Source organism: Gossypium hirsutum, chromosome D12 (assembly GCF_007990345.1).
Source record: "Gossypium hirsutum isolate 1008001.06 chromosome D12, Gossypium_hirsutum_v2.1, whole genome shotgun sequence".
NCBI lineage: Eukaryota > Viridiplantae > Streptophyta > Magnoliopsida > Malvales > Malvaceae > Gossypium > Gossypium hirsutum.
In genome coordinates, this window is record NC_053448.1 from 62,728,989 (window position 1) to 62,750,099 (window position 21,111).

Sequence of the window (21,111 nt, forward strand, 5' to 3'; positions counted from 1 at the left end):
TGTATATATGTAACTGTTTAATTATTCTGTTAATCACATCAATTTTTTAACAGTAAGAATGAATGATATTTTTAATAAAAATAATCAATTTATTTTTTAATTTAAGTAAAAGAGAATAATATAGAATTTAACTCTTAGTAGAAATAATTTTACTGGACAATATCTTGTTGTCATAAAATTTCAAAAATAGGTAAAAGAAAATATAAAAATAATTTGGGAAATTATCTGATAAAATTTCAATGTAAAATGAATCTAATTTTGAGATTACATCATGGAACAGCAAATTGATTGCCGCATGAAAAGGGAAAAGAATATACAAATGCAAAGCAAAAAGGGAAAAGTAAGATCCAAATCCAGATTAATTCCTGTCTCTACAAAAAAAGGGTATCCGGATTTTAGACCGGATCGGGTCGGTCGGTTCAGTTGTCGGCTGACGCCGGCGATGGATGTTTAATCAGAAATGGATGATTCAAAAGCTGAGAAGCTGTCCATCTTTTACTAGATTCCTTTTGCAAACAACACTCCATGAAATTTCTGAACTCATCGGAAGCACCCGGCGGCAAAGACGGTGGATCGCCGAAACATATGGCGCACATAAGTGTAGCCCAATCGGGTCTTTGACCGGCCTGTAGAAACGGGAAGTGACCCACGTAAAGTTCCATTAAAGTTAATCCCAAACTCCATATATCACCAAGGAAGCCGTCGTAGTTACCACCGTTAGCGTCGGGATCGAACCGCTCCGGACTCATATAAGCACAAGTTCCGACGTACGAATTACACGCTTCCAACGTCCGAGTCATCATCTTGCTAACTCCGAAATCGGCGATTTTGACTTCCATCTTCTTGTTGACCAATAAATTCGACGGCTTAAGATCACGGTGAATGATTTTATGTGCATGCAAATAGCTTAATCCTTTTAGAATCTGTCTTGTTATATGAGCAAGTTGAAGCTCCGTGAAAGTGCCTTTATTACGAAGAAGGGTATCTAAAGTGCCGGCGTCCATGTATTCCATTAAAATCGCCACGTCGCCGGAAGGTTTCTCGTACGTTTCGTAACAACGAACTATGTAAGGTGAATCAGTCTTTCGTAAAATATCCATTTCCCTGAAAACTTGACGGCGAACAGTCTGGTCACCGTCACCGTACACGACTTTCAAAGCGTAAATCTTGAAAGTACGTTTATGTTGGACTTTGTACACTGTTCCGCCGTTTCCGTGACCGAGAACTTCGAGTCTTTCGAGCTCAGTGGCGGGAATGGTGACCGAAGAAGCAGCGACGGCGGTGGCTGTGGAGGAAAGAGGGAGTGGGAGAGGGAAACGAGGGCGGCGATCGGAAACGTCCGGTAACGGAAGACGGAGATTAAGCTGGCGTCGTTCACGAACTACGGCCATGTGAAGGAAAAAGATGAGAGCTTTGGGAGAAAATAAGGATGTAATTGAAGGGAAAATAAAAAAGGAAGTAAGTTTATATAAGTAAAAAAAAAAGTGAAGTGATAGGTCGGCTAAAAGGAAGGTGTGAGGATAGTGGGCGGAACTGGGCTCCCATATTTTAATTTATGAACTAATGGTTGGCCATTTTATTTATATTTTCTAATATTTAATTATTTTAGAGTTTATAGACATCATTTGTAATTAGATAAATAAGTTTTTTTATTAAAAATTTCATTAATTTTTAGTTTTAAAAACTAGTACATCTCACATGTAACTATATGATTATTTTATCAATCAAGTCAATGTTTAGTAGTATAAATGGAGAAATTTTTAAATAAAAATAATTAATTTACTTTTTGATGCAACGTACATTTATGATATTTTTAAAGTTTTTAATCCTATTACGCGTATGACTTTTGTTTGATTCATCGTCTATTGTGCATTGGACTAGTTGGATTCTAAAATGTAGTTGCTGTATTTATATATATTACTTTATTTGTAATAATAAATCTTCAAAAAATAAAAAATATAAACAAATAAAAAATTAGAATATAATAAAACAAGAAAAATATTAACCTTTTAACTTTTAGTAAAAATACCTCGTTAACTTAAAAAATAATTTTCTATTAGTGGGGCAGGGAGTTGTTGAATTTCTTTATATTTTTGCATGTGACTTAAATGACTAAAGTATTCTATGGAAAATGAATTACCTTTTGATCAAGCAAATGACTTTATACTCAAGTTTGGTACTTTCGTATCTCTTCATTCTTTCCTTTCCTTTTCCTCTAAATCATAAAAAAAGGGTAAATTATAAAAATAATCACTCTTGTTTCATTTTGTTACGAAGTGGTCACTTTACCGTTAAGCTTCATTATCTCCCTGACTGTGGTCCTACGTGGCAATCCAAATTAAATTTAATTAATTAAAAACTTATTTTCATCCCAACAACTGGACATCTAAGTTGGCATTTAAAACTCATTTGGACTGCCACGTAGAACTTTCGTTAGGGAGATAATGGAGTTTAACGGTAGAGTGACCACTTCGTAACAAAACGATAACATAAGTGTTTAAACCGTAACATTTCAAAAATAAGTGACTAAAATGTAATCTGAGGCAAACAAAACTAACTATTTTTGTAATTTACCCAGAAATTTATTTTATTTTATTTAAGTAAACTTCTATTTTTTAACTTTTAATTTACGTATTTCATATATAATTTTTTTAAATAAATGTTAATGTAAATTAAAATTTATTTAAAATAAAAAATCGATACTTTAAAAAAAAAATAGTTTTTCAAGTACCACAATATTGTAGGGTTTATTTTAAAAAGGTGGAATTGTTGAAAAAATATTGCAAGTAATTCAAAAAAAATTAAAAATTTAAGTTTATAGATAATCTTAAGTGTAAAGAATTGATTTAAATTTTAATTAAAAAAAGTGCATTAGGTAATTAGGAAAATGGGTGGGATACAGGTCATACAATTATGGATATTGCATTATTAATTAATCATAATCTTAAAGTGCTTAACAGTTTTAGGAAGATCCTTGGAGGAGTCACTTGGTAAGGCATATTCTAGAAATGCTCCATAAATTAATATATAAACTAAAGGGAATGGTTGTAGCTTCATTTTCATAGGCATTCTTTAAATATACATGCACAAACTTGAAATAAATATATATATATTTTTCTTATATTTAAATGCATGATTAAATTAGTATTCCAAGACATTAATATTTAAAAAAATAAAAAGATTCTCTCAATATATAGAGATAAATTTATAAAATAAAAAATTATCTATTTAAAGAAATAATTTATAACACAGAAATGATAAAATTATTTTAAAATCTCTTTAGAAATTTAGATAACAAGAACTTCTACCATGTGTCAAGCAATTAATGATTTTAATTTTAAATTGAAAATATTAAAAATCCTATTGTATGCGTATGTACGTAGAAATTACAGATTTAAAATATATAAGTGTTTAAAATAACATAAAATAAACAATGAAACGTAAAAATTGTGTATATTAAAGAATGTATAAAAAAGTATTTAAGCAAAGTTTTGATTGAGTAATAAATTTAAGATTTTACCAATTCAATTGTCGCGGATTCAAACTCACAATATGCATATTTTTATTGTTTTTTATTCAAATAAAAAGACTAAAATACATTTGAATAATATGAATTATTTTTAACACGATTAACCTGACACCAAATCAATCAAGGGTTCTATTAATAGTTGTATAGATATGCAATTGGTGGAGTTAGTAAATTGTGCATATATTAAAAATATTAAAAGAAAAGTTTTGGTTGAATGGTAAATTTAATATTTCACCAATCCAATTGGCGCGAGTTCAAATCCCACTGTATGTATATTCTTATTGATTTACTAAAATACTCTTAAATAATAAGACTTATTTTAATTACAGACGGAAATTTTTATAATATACACAATTAATCCAGAACACCAGAATTTTAATAATAACATAGATTTTCATAATTTTTATTGAATTGATTTATATTTTCTTAATTAACTATATATGCATATTTAAATGTCACTACTCTCACATTACATAAAGCAAGTTACTATTAATTTAAAAATGGACTTAAATGGCAAAATTCAAAAGGAAAGTTTTGACACATTTATTGACATTATAATACCCTAATTCATGGAATTATTATATATCACACTACAACTTCTCTACACCTTAATTTGTGGAAGTCAATTTTTTTTATCTATATTTTATAGTCAATATATATTCCTTCTAGTTAGTCTTAAGCTAAAATAAATTTAATTTTTACAAAATTAAATGCATTTGGTATGTATAGTATTACCAAAAATAATACTCATGATTTTGAAAAGTTTGATCTATATTTTTTGATAACTTGTATTAAACTATTTTATTATTATATTTAAATTTTATAGTATTTAATATAATGCATTGTATTTTGATTGAGTCTTGGTTTAATTGGCATTGGCATTATTGCTAGTGCAGGAGTACGTGGGTTTGAATGCACTGAAACATATATTATTTTCTTATTTAAGGATTGGGAGGGGCAATGGGCAGTTCTAGACATTGCATCAGAAAGGGCATGTTTAATAAGAACCTATAATAAGATTAATGTTAAAAAAATACATTATATTTAGTTTTTTAAAGTTTTTAATAGACTAACCTTATTTATATGGTTATAAATAAAATATTAATCTTATATTTAATATTTAAAATAGAAACCTCTACAAATAATGAAAAAAATCCTTTCTTATTAATGTCAAATTTGTCTTAAACTACAAAAAGAAAAAAGAAAAGTTTGACATATATTTATCAATATTATGAATTTGACACATTTATGTGATATCATAATACCCTAATTCATGGAATTTCATGTATCATACTATAACTTTTCTACACCCTAATTCATGGAAGTCATTTTTTTTGTCTATATTTTATAGCCAATATATATTTCTTCTAGCTTTACGAGAGAAATAAAGAATGGTATAAGATAAAATTTAATTTTCATAAATAGAAATGCATTTGGTATGCATGGTATTACCACTCATGACTATGTTTCCTCCATTGTTAAAAATAATGCATTTTTAGTTGTATTTAACTATTATTATATTTAAATTTTATCATATTTAATGTCGATTGAGTCTTAACTCGATTGGCATGGCATTGTTGCCAATGCAATAGGACGCGAGTTCGAGTGCGTTGAAGCGCATTTATCCTCTTACTTATGGATAATTGAGAATGAGCTATGGAAAGTTTTAGAATTATAGCAATAATAAATATCACTTTCGGAGAATTAAGAAAAATAAGTGCCGCCTTATATTAATATAAATATAGAATAATCCAGAAGGAAATAATAAGAATAAAAAGTTATGAAATTTGGCTTTACTAGGAGTGAAAAACCCTTATTGGCTTATTCGTTGATTATTATTTTAAAAATTGTATAATTAGGTTGCTGCTATGTTGCTTCGTGAATCGAAAAGCTCAATGTAGAAAAATCCAAAATATCAGGAAAATTAATAAAACATGTGCCGAAAATAAGAAAAACATGGGCCAATTAATTTTAAAGTTTCAAGTTGTATAATACGTGACGTTACTTCATAAGTATCACTTTTTTTCTACTCACCTTGGGATGATTCATGTAACCCTGAGTTTTACATTTTATATGCTTTTTCAATAATTTAAACATTTTATTCCCTAATGAATATAGATGGACATAATTGTTTTATTTAAGGATGATATAAAACTACGAAAAAATAAAAAAATGTCATCATTATAATATTAATTATAATTTAAAAGAATGAGTGTTCTTGTAATTTCATAACTGTGTTGATGACCCAATTAAATTTGATAATCATAACTTCAAAAATAGAAATTTGATTTAAAAAAATTAGATATATAACTACAAAAAGACAATCAATTTACAAGACCCGACGTTGTTAGAGCCAAATCAAAGAGCTGTTAAGAAAAGGTAACAACAAGATGTAGTCAAACGTACCATCAATCAACGTATTGATCAAAGCTCTGATAAAGAAAGGTGCAATGTCACTACATCACATGAAGAAATGCTCACACCACTTCACTTCCAAACTTGATATAAATTATTTATAAAAATAAAATATGAAATGTAACGATTGAATGGTTACAATATCAATATAATAAAAAATTATGAGAATTCATTTAAATATAAATTCAAATAATTTAATTTTAAAATATCCAAATGAGACTACAATTTATGAGATAATGGGAACATCACATCATGGTTACGCATAAATTGGAAAGAGAGCAACATTTGGAGATAAATCCGACATGATATTATTATTATTGTGTCGACTTAGTTAGTTGGGGGAGTGGATAATATTTAGGAAATTAATTTGGGGGTTGTCTAATCGTATTCGAGCTACACACATTTGATTAGACTTGTCTCACCACTTCTCCCAATTTTACTATTGATATTCGAGTTTCACATTATGTGTACATGCTGTCTGTGGGGTGCAAGCCTCATAAAATTTATTAAAGGCAGGTATTGACCACGAGTATTAAAGTTGTCATATTTAAGGTGAGGATTATATTTTTAACCATTGATTGAAGCAGGAGAGACTCTTATTATCTCACTTAATTCCGTGATTAATGTACATAATTCTTTAATTGTGTAAATTGTATATTTAATCTTTATTAAAACTAAAATTTTAAAGTATTGTCAAAACATCAAACATATTATTGTATCTGTAATATTATATTATTTAAAAAATATAGTTAAGGATTACCATTTAATTTAATATTAAAATTTCAAGAAAAAATAAAATAAAAATTCATAACTTAGAGGAATAATAACAAAATTTAACCACCGAATACATTCGTAACATACTATAAAACAGTCAATTTGACTGCCGAAGAATATACGAAACCAATTCCTGTCTATACAAAATAAAAAATCAATCTATTAATCCGAATCCAAAATATAAAAGTAATTGGGCATTCAGATTCGATTTAATCGTCGTTCGCCGTATATTTGATCAAAAACGGATGTTCCAAAAGCTGAAATGCAGTCCACCTCTTACTAGGATCCTTTTGTAAGCAACACTCCAAAAAGTTACGTAACTCATCGGAAGCAGTCGGTGGCAAGGTAGGCGGATCGTCGAAACAAATGGTCCACATAAGCGAAGGCCAGTCGGGTTTTTTTCCCGCCGGTAGAAGTGGAAAATGGCCGACGTAAAGTTCCATTAAAGTGACTCCCAAGCTCCAAATATCAGCAAGGAAAATATTGTAGTTACCGCCATTAGCGTTAGGGTCGAACCTCTCCGGACTCGTGTAAGCACAAGTTCCAACGTACGAATTGCATGAATCCGACGTCCGATCCATGATCATACTTTCGCCGAAATCGGCGATTTTCACTTGCATTTTGTCGTTAACGAGTAAATTCGAAGGCTTGATGTCTAAGTGGATTATTTTATTGCCATGCAAGTAGCTTAATCCTTTTAAAATCTGTCTGGTTATATCAGCAAGTTCAGGATCCGATAAGGTACCCTTTTTACGACGAAGGGTAGCTAAATTTCCGGCATCCACGTACTCCATTAAAATCGCGACGTCCCCCCATGGCTTCTCGTATGTTTCGTAGCATCGAACGACGTGAGGGGAATCAGTTTTACGTAGAATATCAATCTCCTTGTAAACTTTCCAGCGAGTTGTCTCGTCTCCGCCGTGGTGAATGACTTTCAGTGCATAAATCTTTGAAGTTCGTTTGTCCTGGACTTTGTATACGGTGCCGCTGTTCCCATGGCCAAGTACTCCAAGTCTCTCGAGCTCCGTCGCGGGGATATTGACTGTAGAAGCTGCTACGGCGGTGGTTGTGGACTCCGAGGGAGGGAGTGGGAGGGGGAATCGAGGGCGGCGATCGGTAACGTAGGGCAGTGCAAGGCGGAGATTATGTCGTTGGTGACGAACTATTGCCATGTGAAGGGACGGTAAATTTTAGGATTTTACGGTGAATGACGGTAAAATTTTGTGAGAAAATTTAGGGTTTCATGTGAAAAAAAAGAAAGAAAGTAATAAGTGAAGAAAGCAAGTAAGTTTTTAAAATTATAAATAACTTCTTATATTATTTAAACTTCAAATCCTACTCAAACTCGACCAAGTATTTTCACATTTAATTTTTTCTTGGATAAATATTAACATTTCATTTAAAATAATTTTTTATTTTGGTGGAAATTAAATAATAAATACTAATGTACGATTTACTTGAAAGAGGTGAAACTGTTGAGTTCTTAAATTTATTTCTTTATTTTTTTATTTTAGTTTATAGAATTAATATATAGTTTTATTACGTTCTTTTTTTTAATATATTTCTTCGGCTACAAAAAAGGTTACGTCCAAAAAAAAAAAAAGATAATACGTTCGGCTTTTTTATATGAATATAAAACTTTTTTAATTAATAAGATACTTATTTTTTAAAATATACATGGGTTATTATCCTATTATTAAAAAGAATTAAATTAAATAATATTATACCACATTTATAAATACAAATTATGATGAAAACTATTTCCTAACTTGAAAATATATAATATTGATCCAAAAATTTAAAATTAATGCTTACAAGTATAGAAAGAGAAACAAAATTTTAAAATTTTATATACGTGTTTAATAAAATAAAATTGTATAGATAATTTTTAAGTGTAATGCATTAGTTGATTAATAAATTGAGGTGGGATACCAACCATTCCTCCAAAAGTTTGTATAATTTAATTATACTACCAGTTTAAATTAATAATCCAATTAATTTTGTGTTTATACTATTCAAAAATTAAAATAAGTTCAAATTTTAATAAAATTAATATTTATTTTTATGGACCAAATTTAAGAAAAACCTATGCAGATAAAAAATTTAAAAATTAAATTGAAAAGAAACTAAATTTAATGGTCCCTTTAGTCATAAATAAGCGGGCACATGCAAAATGTCGATGCCCCAAATGTAATCCGTTCTCGATTCCTTCACTCTAATATAATAAATATAAATATGTTTAAGTAATCATAAGCATTAAATTATTATAAACCAATGGTTTGAGTAATTACAATACAGCCGGTAGAAACAAACTAGACTAAAACCCACCTATAAACTAAATATTTAACTCCACATAGGTCTATAAATTATTATTTTTAAAACCAGACAAATATTTTCAATTTTGCCATATGTACATGTAAATAAATACGGATTTTAAGCTATATGCTACGTGACGTTCCATCCTAAATTTGGTCTTTTTATTATCACATGTTTCACATTTTATATATTATAGGATAAATAGAATTATTGGTGACACGTTTAACTTTTATACCTGTCATGCTAATAAGTACTCAATTATCTCATCTAACCCATTTTATTGTATTTTTCTAGTTAAATAAAACAAGATTAATGCGTTTGCCAGCTCATAACTGTTCAAAAAATATATTTTTATAATTAAATTTAAAATTTAAAATTAAATATATTTTATTATTTGAATTAGATTTGGATCGGATTAGATTAACTTAAAATTTAAAAGATATTATCTAAGTCAAATTCAAGTCGAGCAGTTGAATCGATTTTGAATTTTATAAATATTAATTTTTATTTAAATATTATTATGGACTATAGAAATGGAAATTAGGGATATGAGGTTAGAATGTAAATATTATTGTTAACATATAAAAAAAATAAGAATAAATGTAAGTAAAATTAAGTTAATCATTGTAAAATATAATGTAGATAGACTTGACCCAACTCATGTCTAATGTCTATAATACCTTACTGACATTGTAATTTCCGATGCTTATTAATGAAATTACTCAACGAACCTTTTAATTTGTAAAACTATATAAAAAAGCCCAACTTCATCTAACCCAATAGCACTCACCCAATCAGGCCTAATCATTCTTAACCTTCTATCAATATTTATATCTTTTCTCAGATTAACTTTTTTTACTATTCAGTCCTTTTAAAAAGAGTCGACTCAAATTTTTAACGGAAATATTGACTAAAATATTATTTTTTTTAATGATGTTGGCGTGATAACTAACATGACAGTCTATATGTACTTTATATTGATATGACATTATGTAACTTATATGTTGCGCTAATAAATAATTTAAAAATCATTAAATATAAAAATTTCAAAAAATATATAAAAAAACCCCATAAATATACAAGAAAATAGCATGAAGTATATGTGAATTACTATACAAATTGGCATATTTAAAGTTTTAATCAATATTTCAATTAAAAAAAAACATTTAATCCGATAATATGTGATTTTTAGAATACAAAAAGTGACAAGTATTTTAAGGATGAATTAATTATTAATTAGAAAAAATATATATTATTATTGTTGTTGTTGTTGTTATAATTATTATATGCAATTGGTTTCTTCAAATTCAACACTCATTTTTTCATATCATTTCCACACATCAATATTAAATCACGCACTCTGTTTGCTTTATATAAATTTTGATGGGTTAATGGATACGTAAATTTAGTTTTATTGTTCAATTTAGTATTTGAGTTTTTTTTAATTTGATACTTGAATTTATTTTTGGTCTCAATTAAGTACTTGAGTTATTTTTTCCCAATTAAGTATCTTTATTTTTAAACTAAAATTCATGTGTCAAACATTCATTATATCATTTGATCTAGGTACCAAATTAAACATCGAAGCTAACTCAAGTAATCCAAGTGGACAATAAAACTAAATTCAGGTACCAAATGACATATTAAGCCTTTGATTTATGATTTTATTTGGGAAGTTCTGCCAATGACAAACATAAGTATAGTACAAATTCGAGTTACATTGGACCAAAACTCGAAAAAGATTGCACAAAATCTATTCATGAGAAACGCATATATTAAAATCGAAGACTCACGTATTATAAACACATATAATAAAACTTAAATTGCAAGACCTATATTCTCAGCTTAAACCACCAAAGCCGAAACTTTGAGGATTGAAATTAAAAAAAAAAAAAAAACAAATTCGGCTATTTTCATATTATATAAGCATAATTGTTTACTTATTCAATAAGGAAACAATGCTACTTCCTTCTACTTAAAAATAATCAAAATAGATATAAAATTAATCAAATCAAAATTTATATATAAATTACGCATTAAATAAAACTTTATAACTTAAAAGTATTTTGAAGGATACTTGTATTTTAGGGATTAAATCAAATTAGCCCCTCTATTATTAAATAGATCAATTTAGCCCGTATACTATTAGAAAGAATTAAATAAGTTAAAATCATAACATAGTTAACATTTACGGTATAAAAAATATCTTTGAATTTTTTTTAAATTTTCAATTTAATATTTCATTTATAGAACCATCGGAATTTTAAAAATATTAACTATACTAAAAAGTAAAAATATGTTGTAAATAGTAAATATTAAATCTATTTATTACCTCTTTTTAACTCCAGTTTTGGAGTGAAAAATTGAAACCCCTAAACAAATGATGAATCGTATTAGCTTAGATTTTTAAAAGAATAAAGAATTTTACATTAAAATAAATGAAAATTTCAAAAAGATCTCTTGATGTTCTTAAAATCCAAAGAATCAATGCATTCCAATCCAGGCCTATAAGGATTCAACAACTTCAAAAGCTCAGTAGCTTTCTCTTTGGTTTTATCATTACACCCCACTTGTATAAGCAGCAAAAGCTTTTGAAATGCACCGAATTGAAGAGCTTCCATTAAAGCCTTTTCGTCACCTTTACTCAGTTTCCAAATGGCCGAAACAGAGTACTCTGTTGCCAGTTCTGAAACTCGTAATATCTTCTTCACTAAAACCGGCATTGCAAGAGCATCATCGTAAGCAAATCCCCTTCCCTGTTCTGTCTCACAAAGCTGGTCTATAAGGGCTAATGCCTTTTCACATATTGCTTTTTGGGAATCGATCATGATTTCTAAAAGTAAAGGGATTAAACCCATGTTGATGAACTCTGTTGTGGTGTTTTCATTTGAAAGTGAAACGATGTCGTAAATCAAAGTGAGAGATGGTTTGGTAATGGAAGGACAAATTGGCTTATTAATGAAATGAAAAAGGGTTTTGTTGATTCCATCAATGGTTGTCAATGCTTGGGTGTATTTTTGGTTACAAGACAAAAGCTCTGCGAGGACGGTAATGGCGTTCTGTTTCAATGATAAGTCTTCGGATTTTAAAAACAGAGCAATGCAATGTAATGAAGCTTGTGATCCGATGTACAGTTGAGCTTGTTCGGTAAGTGGGAACATCCAGTTTATAACAAACAATATCTCTTCCAACACGTTGATGTTCTTATCAACAGACTCACCGGCGAATGCGTCGAACGCGGCGGCGATAGCTCCGGCAGCGGCGGCGTTAGCCACCATGCACCTCTTGTTCCGTTCACTTTCCAAACCCCATTTTTTTAACTTATGCAACGAATCGAGACAAGCACACTGATCCAACCGTCGCGTTGAATCCATAATCGAAAACAGAACCTCCGAGACCTCCGCCGAACTCACAGGAATCCGCGGTGTCGGTATCCTTTCAACGCCGTAACTCCGATTCTCAACACACCAATCTTGAATCATTTTCCTTAACGAATGATTGGGTATTTGATCGAAGCTTCTAAGAACTTGATTCGAAACGGGGCATGTGAAATTCCCATCATCAAGCCATTTTTCGATACTTTCACGATCATAAGTAATCCCAGAAGATAATGTGACTGGATCTTTCATAAGATCAAGTGTTATTGGACAAAGAAAATGCCTTGGAATCTCAAGCTCTTTCTTTTTATCGCCATTAAAGCTTCTGGGTTTCTTCTTTCTCCAACTGAAAACCATTGCTAAAGCTTGAAATCTGATTTCAGACTATCAAACGTGAATGAATTTTGAGAAATGGGTTAGTTTTTGGTTTTTATTTCTGTGAAGGTTAAAGGGAGTCTATTGAGGTTTATATATATATGTATAATAGTGTTTGAATGAAAAAACAGGGGATTGATTTGAAGATGATGAACTTCACACGGTGTTCAAAGACTAGGACTTTGTTATGAATTGTTGAAAGTTTATCGAGAATTGTTCAAATTGAATTTGTGAGGGTAGGGAAAGAGAGACTAATTCACATGCACAAAATGTCAGAAAATTAATAAAATATTTTGGATCAATTTTTCTATCAGTCCTTGTGCGTTACAAAAGTTGTGGATTTGGTCCCTATAATTTAATTTGATCAATTTTAGTCTCTTTACTTTTCGGATTGGTTAATTTTAGTCCTTATACTTTTTGGATTCCGAAGTTTTACTCCAGACACAAATAGTAACAACTAAATTTGTTCTATTAAATTCAATTACTAGTCATGCATTATGTGTATAATTGTAGATTTAATCCATATTCTCTAATTGGATCATTCTAAATCCCTATACTTTCCAAATTATGAAATTTTTATGACGCAAATGGTCATTGTTAATCCATTAACTGAATTTTTAGTGAATAATATGTGAAAATAAACAAATTGACATAACATTGCACATATGATAATATGTTTTCTACAACAAATTTTAGGAATAGTAAGTTCTAATTTAATGAATTTAACAAGTATTATTTGGCGAGGACTGAAATTTTTGAATTTGAAAAGCACATGACTAAAAATGACCAAATTCAAGTACATGTATTAAATCCATAACTTTTGTAAAGTACAGGGATTAATAATAGAATTTAATCTTAATAAAAATTTTTTAGTGTTTTTAGGGAATGCGAGTATTGAATTTTGACCATGGAAATTTTTTTTTAAAAAGGGCTTGTTTTTGAGGGTTTAAAATCTGAGAGTGTCAAAGGTGGAAATGGTAAAAGGATGGTTCTTGCTTCAAACTCGGACAAGTAAACGGAAGCTTGTTTGAACATGTTTTTCTATGGTTGCGGTTTTGACGGGTCGACTTGGATTTTCTTGCTGTTTCTTATATCCATATTATATGATCATCTCTTTACCCACCGACCATCAAAAACATGTATATGTCAATATTTGGTATCAGTATCATAGAGGTCTTTGTATTAAGAGTTAGATTTTATTTTACTTTTTTTTGTATTAGATAAAAGAGTAAATAGGTCATTCTGTTAAAAATTTCATCTATTTCTATTCTTAAAAATCGGTTCTTACACGTTAGTAACACGTGACACGTCAAGTATTATTGCCAGATTATTTCGTCAGTCACACTAGTTTTTAACAGTACATATGGATAAAATTTTCAACAAAAATGATCAATTTACTCTTTAAACTAATGTACATGGATTAATTTATCCATATTTTGAGCAGAAAAGGCAAAATGCAATCTAGACCTAATTATGGGCCAAGTCACCAGAAAAGTTGGAAGGTTTGGGCAAAAATATAGGCTCGAAAATAGGTTTCGATAAAAAAATACCCATTTTCTAAACAGATTAGGCATTATATAAGTTTTTTTGCTCCAGTCCAGCCCAAATTTACAAAAAAAAAAACCTATTAACTAAAAGCTTTTTATAATTTTTCAAGAAAAAAAGAAATGTGACATGACTCATGACTTGATTTAAACATTATATGTCAACAATTTCATTAACATATTATATTGGGTGGTATGAAAGTTGAAAGTTTAGGTTGAATGTCTTATAATCTCTAATAGGTTTTCTATTAACATATTCAACCTAACCTAATAGAGCTCACCAAATTCAAAATCCTAGAAACTGGGTTCTCATCGTGTTTCAACTTGTTGGTTAAATTATAATTGTGGTCCTTTTATTATGGTCAAAACTAGTGTCTAATTCCTATTCTTTAATTTAGTATGGCTTTTCTCCTTTATAATGTCATTATCAGTTTAAATAATTAACAGTTTCAATTAAAATGTTAATGTGATTTTTTTCTTAATAAAACACTTTTTTCAACTCATTTTTGGGTGTTGGTAAAAGTATTTTTAAGAAAAAATCTACATTAGTAATAAGATTATAAAAAAAAGGATTAAAATTTTAATTTGAAGATAATGGAAGGATTAAAAACAAAATTTGACACTCTTTTTTTATTTGTTCACAAACAAGTGGGAAACCGTGTTAAAACCAATGGCTATTAAGCGCAAGCCATATATACAGCTAATATAGATAGGGGGTATTTACTTTCAAATTTGTCACAAGGGTCATGTGGATACAGGTGAGGATTAAGTCAAAGCAAAATACAGTCCATAAAATAGAAAATAAAAACTCTAGGGTGGGATAAAATAATTTTATCCCTAAACTTGAAAATTAGGTTTACTTTAGTATTTGTATTTTTTATTATCTATTTCTGGCACTTAAACTTGACAATTAAGTTTATTTTGATTTCTGAACTTGAAAAATATAAAAATTTGATGATTTAACACTCTAAAATTTTACCACATCATCAACTAGTTCAACCTATTCAATTGTTGATTTTTGTCTCGATTGTCGATTTTTACCACTTTCAAGCTATTTTTGAATCAATCAACTCAACTCTTTTGTTTGGACTATATCAATTTTCAGTCTGTCCGATTTGATCCTATTCCAATATCGCTAGCCACATCATAAAATCTTGATAGCATCTAAATCCAGGGATCAAAATGAATCTAATTGCTAAGTTGAAGGACCAAAAAGAGTACATTGCTAAATTCAGGGGCCAAAAATTATATTATCCCTTCCAAAGTTGTTTAGTAAAAAAATATAATTTATATACATGGTAATAGGATTTTGCATCCTAATTATTCCATGTCCAAACAAATAAACTATACAGATATTGAATCTTTTAAATAAATCAAATCTGCAATTATTCTTGCCTTATATAAGGAGATGAACTCATTTCTGTACTGTAAAACGAATCGTCCCCATGGATTTCGTACATGTTCTCGTTTTTCTCTTCGTCCCATTTCAGTACTTCCCTTATATATTTGAATGCTTCATCAATTGATCTGCGTTCTCGGCCTTTAGTTTGCCAAACAAACAGTTTTTGGCCGCATATCGATGAATATAGTTCCTTGAATTTCACCGCTACGTAATAGTATGCTTGTTGTGCCAGGGCATGGTGGTTGTGGTGTGGCCTTAAGGGGCTGAAATCTTTGAACCATTCACAGGTGGATAAAGGGGTTCGGTTTATCTTGTTCTCCAAGGCATCGTATTTGGTCAACAAAAGCACGAAAGGGATTTCTTTAAACGATGGGTGTCTCACCAGATTCTCGAACATATCTCTGCTCGCCAACATTTTGTTATAGATGGGGCCCGTACCACGGGACCACATCTCGTCGTAATCGGTTAAAGCAACACAGAAGATCACTGCCCTTACGTCTTCAAACATTGCTAGCCATTTGCAACCGTCATGAAGTCCCTTGGAATTTATTCGGATTAGTTGGTACCTAAGACAACAGTGATTGCCAATAAAAGAATATAACATATAGAACAGTTACTTCCGGCAGAAGCAAAGAAAAAAAATCAAATAATGGACCATTAGAGGGGGACAAGATTCTACTTGGTCAAGGAAGGAGAGCATTCGAAGTTGTTGTCGTATATTTCAGACATGGGGCTTCTATCATCAAATGAGAATTCAAGGGAGGCAAGACCATTACTTTGAGTAACTCCCTCGGCATACAATATATCCTTTTCTGAAGGTTCGTACTCATTGCTCGATATTTCAACAGCCTGCAGAAGGGAAAAGAAAAACAGTTGCAAACACAAAATCGAGGAAACAATTCCTAAGCCAAGGATGAGCTATGCTCAATTAAACGTTGCATACAACGTGACATTAACTAAAAGTATTGCATAACTGATCTGGTTAACAAGAAGAATGCCTTCCTACTGAAATCCCATAAAGCAAATATAGAAATTTGAGAACAGTGACTAGTTAAATGCTTCATAAAACACACAACGATGAACTGATGTGTCATACCCTTTCCAGAAAGTATTTGGCAACATCTGGAAGATGATGGAGTTCCTCGATTCTCTTGCATGTTTCCTGAATGGCAGGATCCTTCCAGAGCTCGTCTACAGTACGTGCATACTCCCGGGTTGCGGCAGGAAAGAATTTATCAAAGTCTCCCATAGCCACAATATCCAATAACCAATCAGAAAAATGCTTGAACCTTGGGTTAATTGAATAGATACACTGGTTACTTCCATCAATTCCTGTTTCATCTGAAATCAATTTTCATGATTAGCACATAACATTATTTGTTCATGGAAACAAGATATACCCTCTATTTACATGTAATATCACAAATGTACTTTCATGTATTCAAACAAAATTGTATAGTTTATGTTAAAAAGTTAAATTTAAGTTCTAATGATTCTCCTAACATTCCACAGGTTGCAAACATCATCTTACCCTCAGAAAGCATGCTTCTTGACGACGTTTGGTTTCATAGATCATTAAAAAGTTCATTAATAATCCTAAAAATATCTATTAATGAAGACTGGTTAAATAGACAGAACAAAGCAGTGGCTGAGACTGGCTAGGATCCGACAGGCAGAAAAATTGTCATAAAATCTGGCTAGGATAGAGACCTGAATCAGACTTTTCAGCATCCAAATTGTTAGTTCTTAACTCCGATAAAGCTTCTTCTTCAAATCTCTCTCGTCCTTCAAGTAATACACTAAGATACTTGTACATGTTACTTTGAATCATATGCTTGATGTTCTCCATCTCTTCTGGAGAGAATCCATTTCCATATAAAAACTTTGCCTGTTCAATGGATTGAAAAGAAAATGTGTTACCACAAAAGAACAATCATTCTAGCATAAGAAAGGTTGAAGTTGCTAGAGATCCTATACTTGGTCAAATCATTCAATCCAGATAGCTACAAATGGAAAAGTGAAAATTGAAAGAAAACAAGTAATTCCCACAAATATTCATGCTTATAGGGTATTATTTTTAATTAGTTATTTCCACAAATGTTCATATTTGTAGGGTATTGTTTTAAATACCGAATTTGCCAATATTAAGAATGAGACCAGAACAAATATATCAAGGAAGGATCAGACAGATGCTTGTAGACACAAACAACAATAAGTATTTTACCTAATCATAATGGAACTTAAATTTAGCAAGGAACGATTATAGAAGCAGGAGAAATGAAAGTAAAATGCAAGCAGTCAAAATAGTTTGAAACAGAAACCATACCTGCTTGAAGATGGTACTGGTTCCAGATCCTTCCAACCCAAATAGTAGCAACTTCTGTACCCTTCCATGCCCTAAATACTCAGGCACTGACCTCCCTGAAAAGGTAGTTGGATCTTCTTGTGGCCCATGAGGATTTGTAGGAGGTACAGGCAGGGAAAACAATGAACAACAGAAACGAGTAAAAGCCTGCCTACCAAAAATCAAACTCTACTGAATAAAAAAACCAATTCAATCACTCATTGAATTTTAGAATTTATATCTAGTGTAAAGATTACAAGAGAACCTTTTCCCATATCATGCCCTTGATGTTATTTTGACCTTCTTCCTCATAAGATCCATCTTCGTATACCCAAAAATGAGTATCCCTGGGGCATTGTACCTTTGCCAGCTGAAATAAAATTAAAGTACAAATCGAATCAAACCATTATACAAAGTAGTGCGCATGCTGAAAAAAAAGATAAAAAACTGTTCCAACCATCAGAATTAGGAATCATGCTTTAGAGAGTGAAAAAATATTACCAGGATGACCTTAAATTTTGGATGAAAAGTATCAACTATATTCTAATTTCTAAGCATGACTCCATAAATGAATTCTTTTATCTTCTCATACACCAAACCATGACAAACTATCACCAGAAGTATAATTTATGTATATGTGTAGCATTTCAATTGTTAACTCCAATAACTTGAGTTTATGCATTTTCCAATAAACATCATCAAAAGTAAAATGAAGGTTTTGCTTAATAAAAGGCAAGCACACAAAAAAATTAGTCTTTGATCTAAGAAATTCTTTACTCTCATGTTGTTTAGAGTGCAGCAATGAAGAAATGGCATGCAATAAGAAGAAAAGAAGTAATTTAAGTACCTTCAACACTCTAAGCTCAGTCTTTGTGATTTCGCGGCCATTGATGAAAACCCTTGTATTCCCATTGCAAGCATCCTTTTTCAGCTTACCACCAATATTCAACTTGGAACTAATTATACTGTCAGGCTTTTCCCCTTCCTAAAATTCCAATTCAAAGGTCAAACACATGAAACTGATAATAATAATAATAATAATAACAAGAACAATCTATTTTGAATACAGAAATTTACCTTTCCCCAAAATCCAGAATCCTTATCATACCAATACCTGCCAGGCTTCAACTTCTGAGGTGGTACTGGACACCCAAAAAGCTCAGCCAATTCTTCATGATTCAATTGTCTCCCATTCACAACCAACTGCTCAGGCCTCAATTGATTGGCCGCGCATTCCTTCTCAGCCTTCATTATTTGCTGAACCTCTAAGGGACTACAAACTTTCCTCAATAGCCTGGAACTCTTCCCAAGTCTAGACCTCTTAGCTTCATCAATAGGCTTTTTAATGCAACTCACACACTTCCTTCCTTCAGGCATTGACCCCATAGCCTTAAGCAAACAGTTGTTACAATACCTCGCATCACAAACCAAACACGCCTCTCTTTCCTTCAATCTACTCCGTTTGCCACACCTGCTACAAATCCCTCTCTTCTTCTGCTTCACTATCCCCCTCGTTTCCACATTTTCCAATAAAACACCACGACCCGCCACGCTGGATTGCGAAGAAGTGTACCCATCATCATCATCATCTTCTTCTTCTTCTTCTTCATCATCATCATTTTCCGAATCTTTCGGCGTATTAAACGTCACAACAACATTCTTCTTATCAGGGTGCTGCTGCTGAGACTGCTCCGGAGGCGGCGGTGGCGGCGACTTATCAACCTCGATCTCAGAATCATAATCCCCGTTTCGAGAATCAATCTGAGATCTTGAAGCTGAAGAGGGTCTCTGACTTTCTAAAGGACTTCCATTTCTAACAGCATACCGATTCTTTTTAAAACTAGAGAATTTAGGTTTACTAGGGATTGAAGCAGCGACAGGAATAGAAGATATATCAGAAGCAGAAAGGGAATCGAGATCTAGTGGATCAACACGAGGAACATCATAAGGAATAGGAGGACCTTCATATTCAATAGCGATCGAGTAATCGAGATGATCCTCGTCCGGTAACGGAGCTCCGACCGGTAACATTCTTCTAATTACATCTTCCCATGCTCTGTTCTCTTCTTCAGCTTCTTTAGCTGCCATGGTGAGTCAGATTCCGAGTTTCTGAATCTCTGAGTTCGAGTCCGAGCTTCCACCTCAGGTGGCAGCTACGGCAGCCGTTAGGGAGTTGGCAGAAAGTAAACGGAGGAAAAATTAACGCTGAAGAATCAGTCCGTTATATTTGACGCTTTCAGAGTATATGACTCAGGCTGAACGAGTTCGAGTTGGAAAAATGAGTTACCTAAAAGCGAAAATAAAATTCAAAATTCACGCCATTGGGGACCTTTATATAGAGCTTTATCATTGATGGCAAATTACAAACGAGTGCAACGTACCCAAATATTTGGATTTTTGTTGTAATCTCAAACTCTATTAAAATACAAGGTTAATTCAAAATTAACTATAGTGCCGTTACCTCCGTCAGTTCAAAAGAATTTTAGTCCAACCAGAAGCTGTCATGTCACCAGCCACCTCTATCTTTTAGAAAATTACATAAAATTTTAAAAAAACTGGGAAAAAAGAAAAAAATATATTTTTAATTAAATTTATTATAGTAATTAAATTTCCAATCTGTTTCCATCTACTCAATTGGGGTTTAATTGTTTTCAAAATGGCATCATATTCCTTTCCCCTTCTAAACCCTCTAAATTATTAGTTTTTTAAATTTATTAAATTTAATTATTTTTTAAAAGAATTTCATGTAAATTTTTTAAAATGTGGATAGTGACATGGCAGCTTCTGGATGGAATTTTTTTTTTTGGACTAACGATGTTAAGGTTTGAAAATAGTTGAGGTTAAATGAATAGACAAAAAAGAGTTGCACATTTAAGAAAATAGGTATAATTAAGAAGACAATTTTTTAATTAAGTCTAAAATATATCTTGTCTGATCGATGTGAACAATCCGATTCGATAATAAAAAAAAATCAAAGATTTAAACTCACTTTACTAAATTCTAAATTTATGTCGACTTAAAATTAACTAAATCTA

General features: G+C 31.0%; 4 protein-coding genes across 4 annotated transcripts; all 4 read right to left on the reverse strand.

Annotated features, from left to right (window-relative positions):
* Window positions 1-205: 205 nt before the first annotated feature.
* LOC107931067 (mitogen-activated protein kinase kinase 9-like) lies at window positions 206-1,471 on the reverse strand. The gene has a single exon (NM_001327323.2). The coding sequence runs from the start codon at window positions 1,389-1,391 to the stop codon at window positions 420-422; it is 972 nt and encodes a 323-aa protein (NP_001314252.1). The 5' UTR covers window positions 1,392-1,471; the 3' UTR covers window positions 206-419.
* A 5,307-nt stretch (window positions 1,472-6,778) lies between these two features.
* LOC121224449 (mitogen-activated protein kinase kinase 9) lies at window positions 6,779-8,067 on the reverse strand. Its single transcript, XM_041107784.1, has one exon. The coding sequence runs from the start codon at window positions 7,888-7,890 to the stop codon at window positions 6,928-6,930; it is 963 nt and encodes a 320-aa protein (XP_040963718.1). The 5' UTR covers window positions 7,891-8,067; the 3' UTR covers window positions 6,779-6,927.
* Window positions 8,068-11,336: 3,269 nt separating this feature from the next.
* LOC107930983 (U-box domain-containing protein 21) lies at window positions 11,337-12,952 on the reverse strand. Its single transcript, XM_016862759.2, has one exon. The coding sequence runs from the start codon at window positions 12,766-12,768 to the stop codon at window positions 11,482-11,484; it is 1,287 nt and encodes a 428-aa protein (XP_016718248.2). The 5' UTR covers window positions 12,769-12,952; the 3' UTR covers window positions 11,337-11,481.
* A 2,608-nt stretch (window positions 12,953-15,560) lies between these two features.
* LOC121224450 (extra-large guanine nucleotide-binding protein 3) lies at window positions 15,561-20,459 on the reverse strand. The gene is made up of 8 exons (XM_041107786.1): window positions 19,154-20,459; window positions 18,924-19,061; window positions 18,342-18,446; window positions 18,059-18,244; window positions 17,443-17,620; window positions 16,829-17,073; window positions 16,412-16,581; window positions 15,561-16,298 (listed from the first exon to the last, which is right to left on the reverse strand). The coding sequence occupies exons 1-8, from the start codon at window positions 20,162-20,164 to the stop codon at window positions 15,716-15,718; spliced, it is 2,616 nt and encodes an 871-aa protein (XP_040963720.1). The 5' UTR covers window positions 20,165-20,459; the 3' UTR covers window positions 15,561-15,715.
* Between the last annotated feature and the right edge of the window lie 652 nt (window positions 20,460-21,111).

Excerpts from the sequence above, each read along its gene's own strand:
- LOC107930983 (XM_016862759.2), bottom strand. The coding sequence starts at position 12,768 with ATGGTTTTCAGTTGGAGAAAGAAGAAACCCAGAAGCTTTAATGGCGAT.
- LOC121224450 (XM_041107786.1), bottom strand. The coding sequence starts at position 20,164 with ATGGCAGCTAAAGAAGCTGAAGAAGAGAACAGAGCATGGGAAGATGTA. Across the intron at positions 19,062-19,153 it reads ATTCTGGATTTTGGGGAAAG|GAAGGGGAAAAGCCTGACAG; the intron begins GTAAATTTCTGT and ends TTGGAATTTTAG. Across the intron at positions 16,299-16,411 it reads TGCTCTCCTTCCTTGACCAA|GTACCAACTAATCCGAATAA; the intron begins GTAGAATCTTGT and ends CTGTTGTCTTAG.
- LOC107931067 (NM_001327323.2), bottom strand. The coding sequence starts at position 1,391 with ATGGCCGTAGTTCGTGAACGACGCCAGCTTAATCTCCGTCTTCCGTTA.
- LOC121224449 (XM_041107784.1), bottom strand. The coding sequence starts at position 7,890 with ATGGCAATAGTTCGTCACCAACGACATAATCTCCGCCTTGCACTGCCC.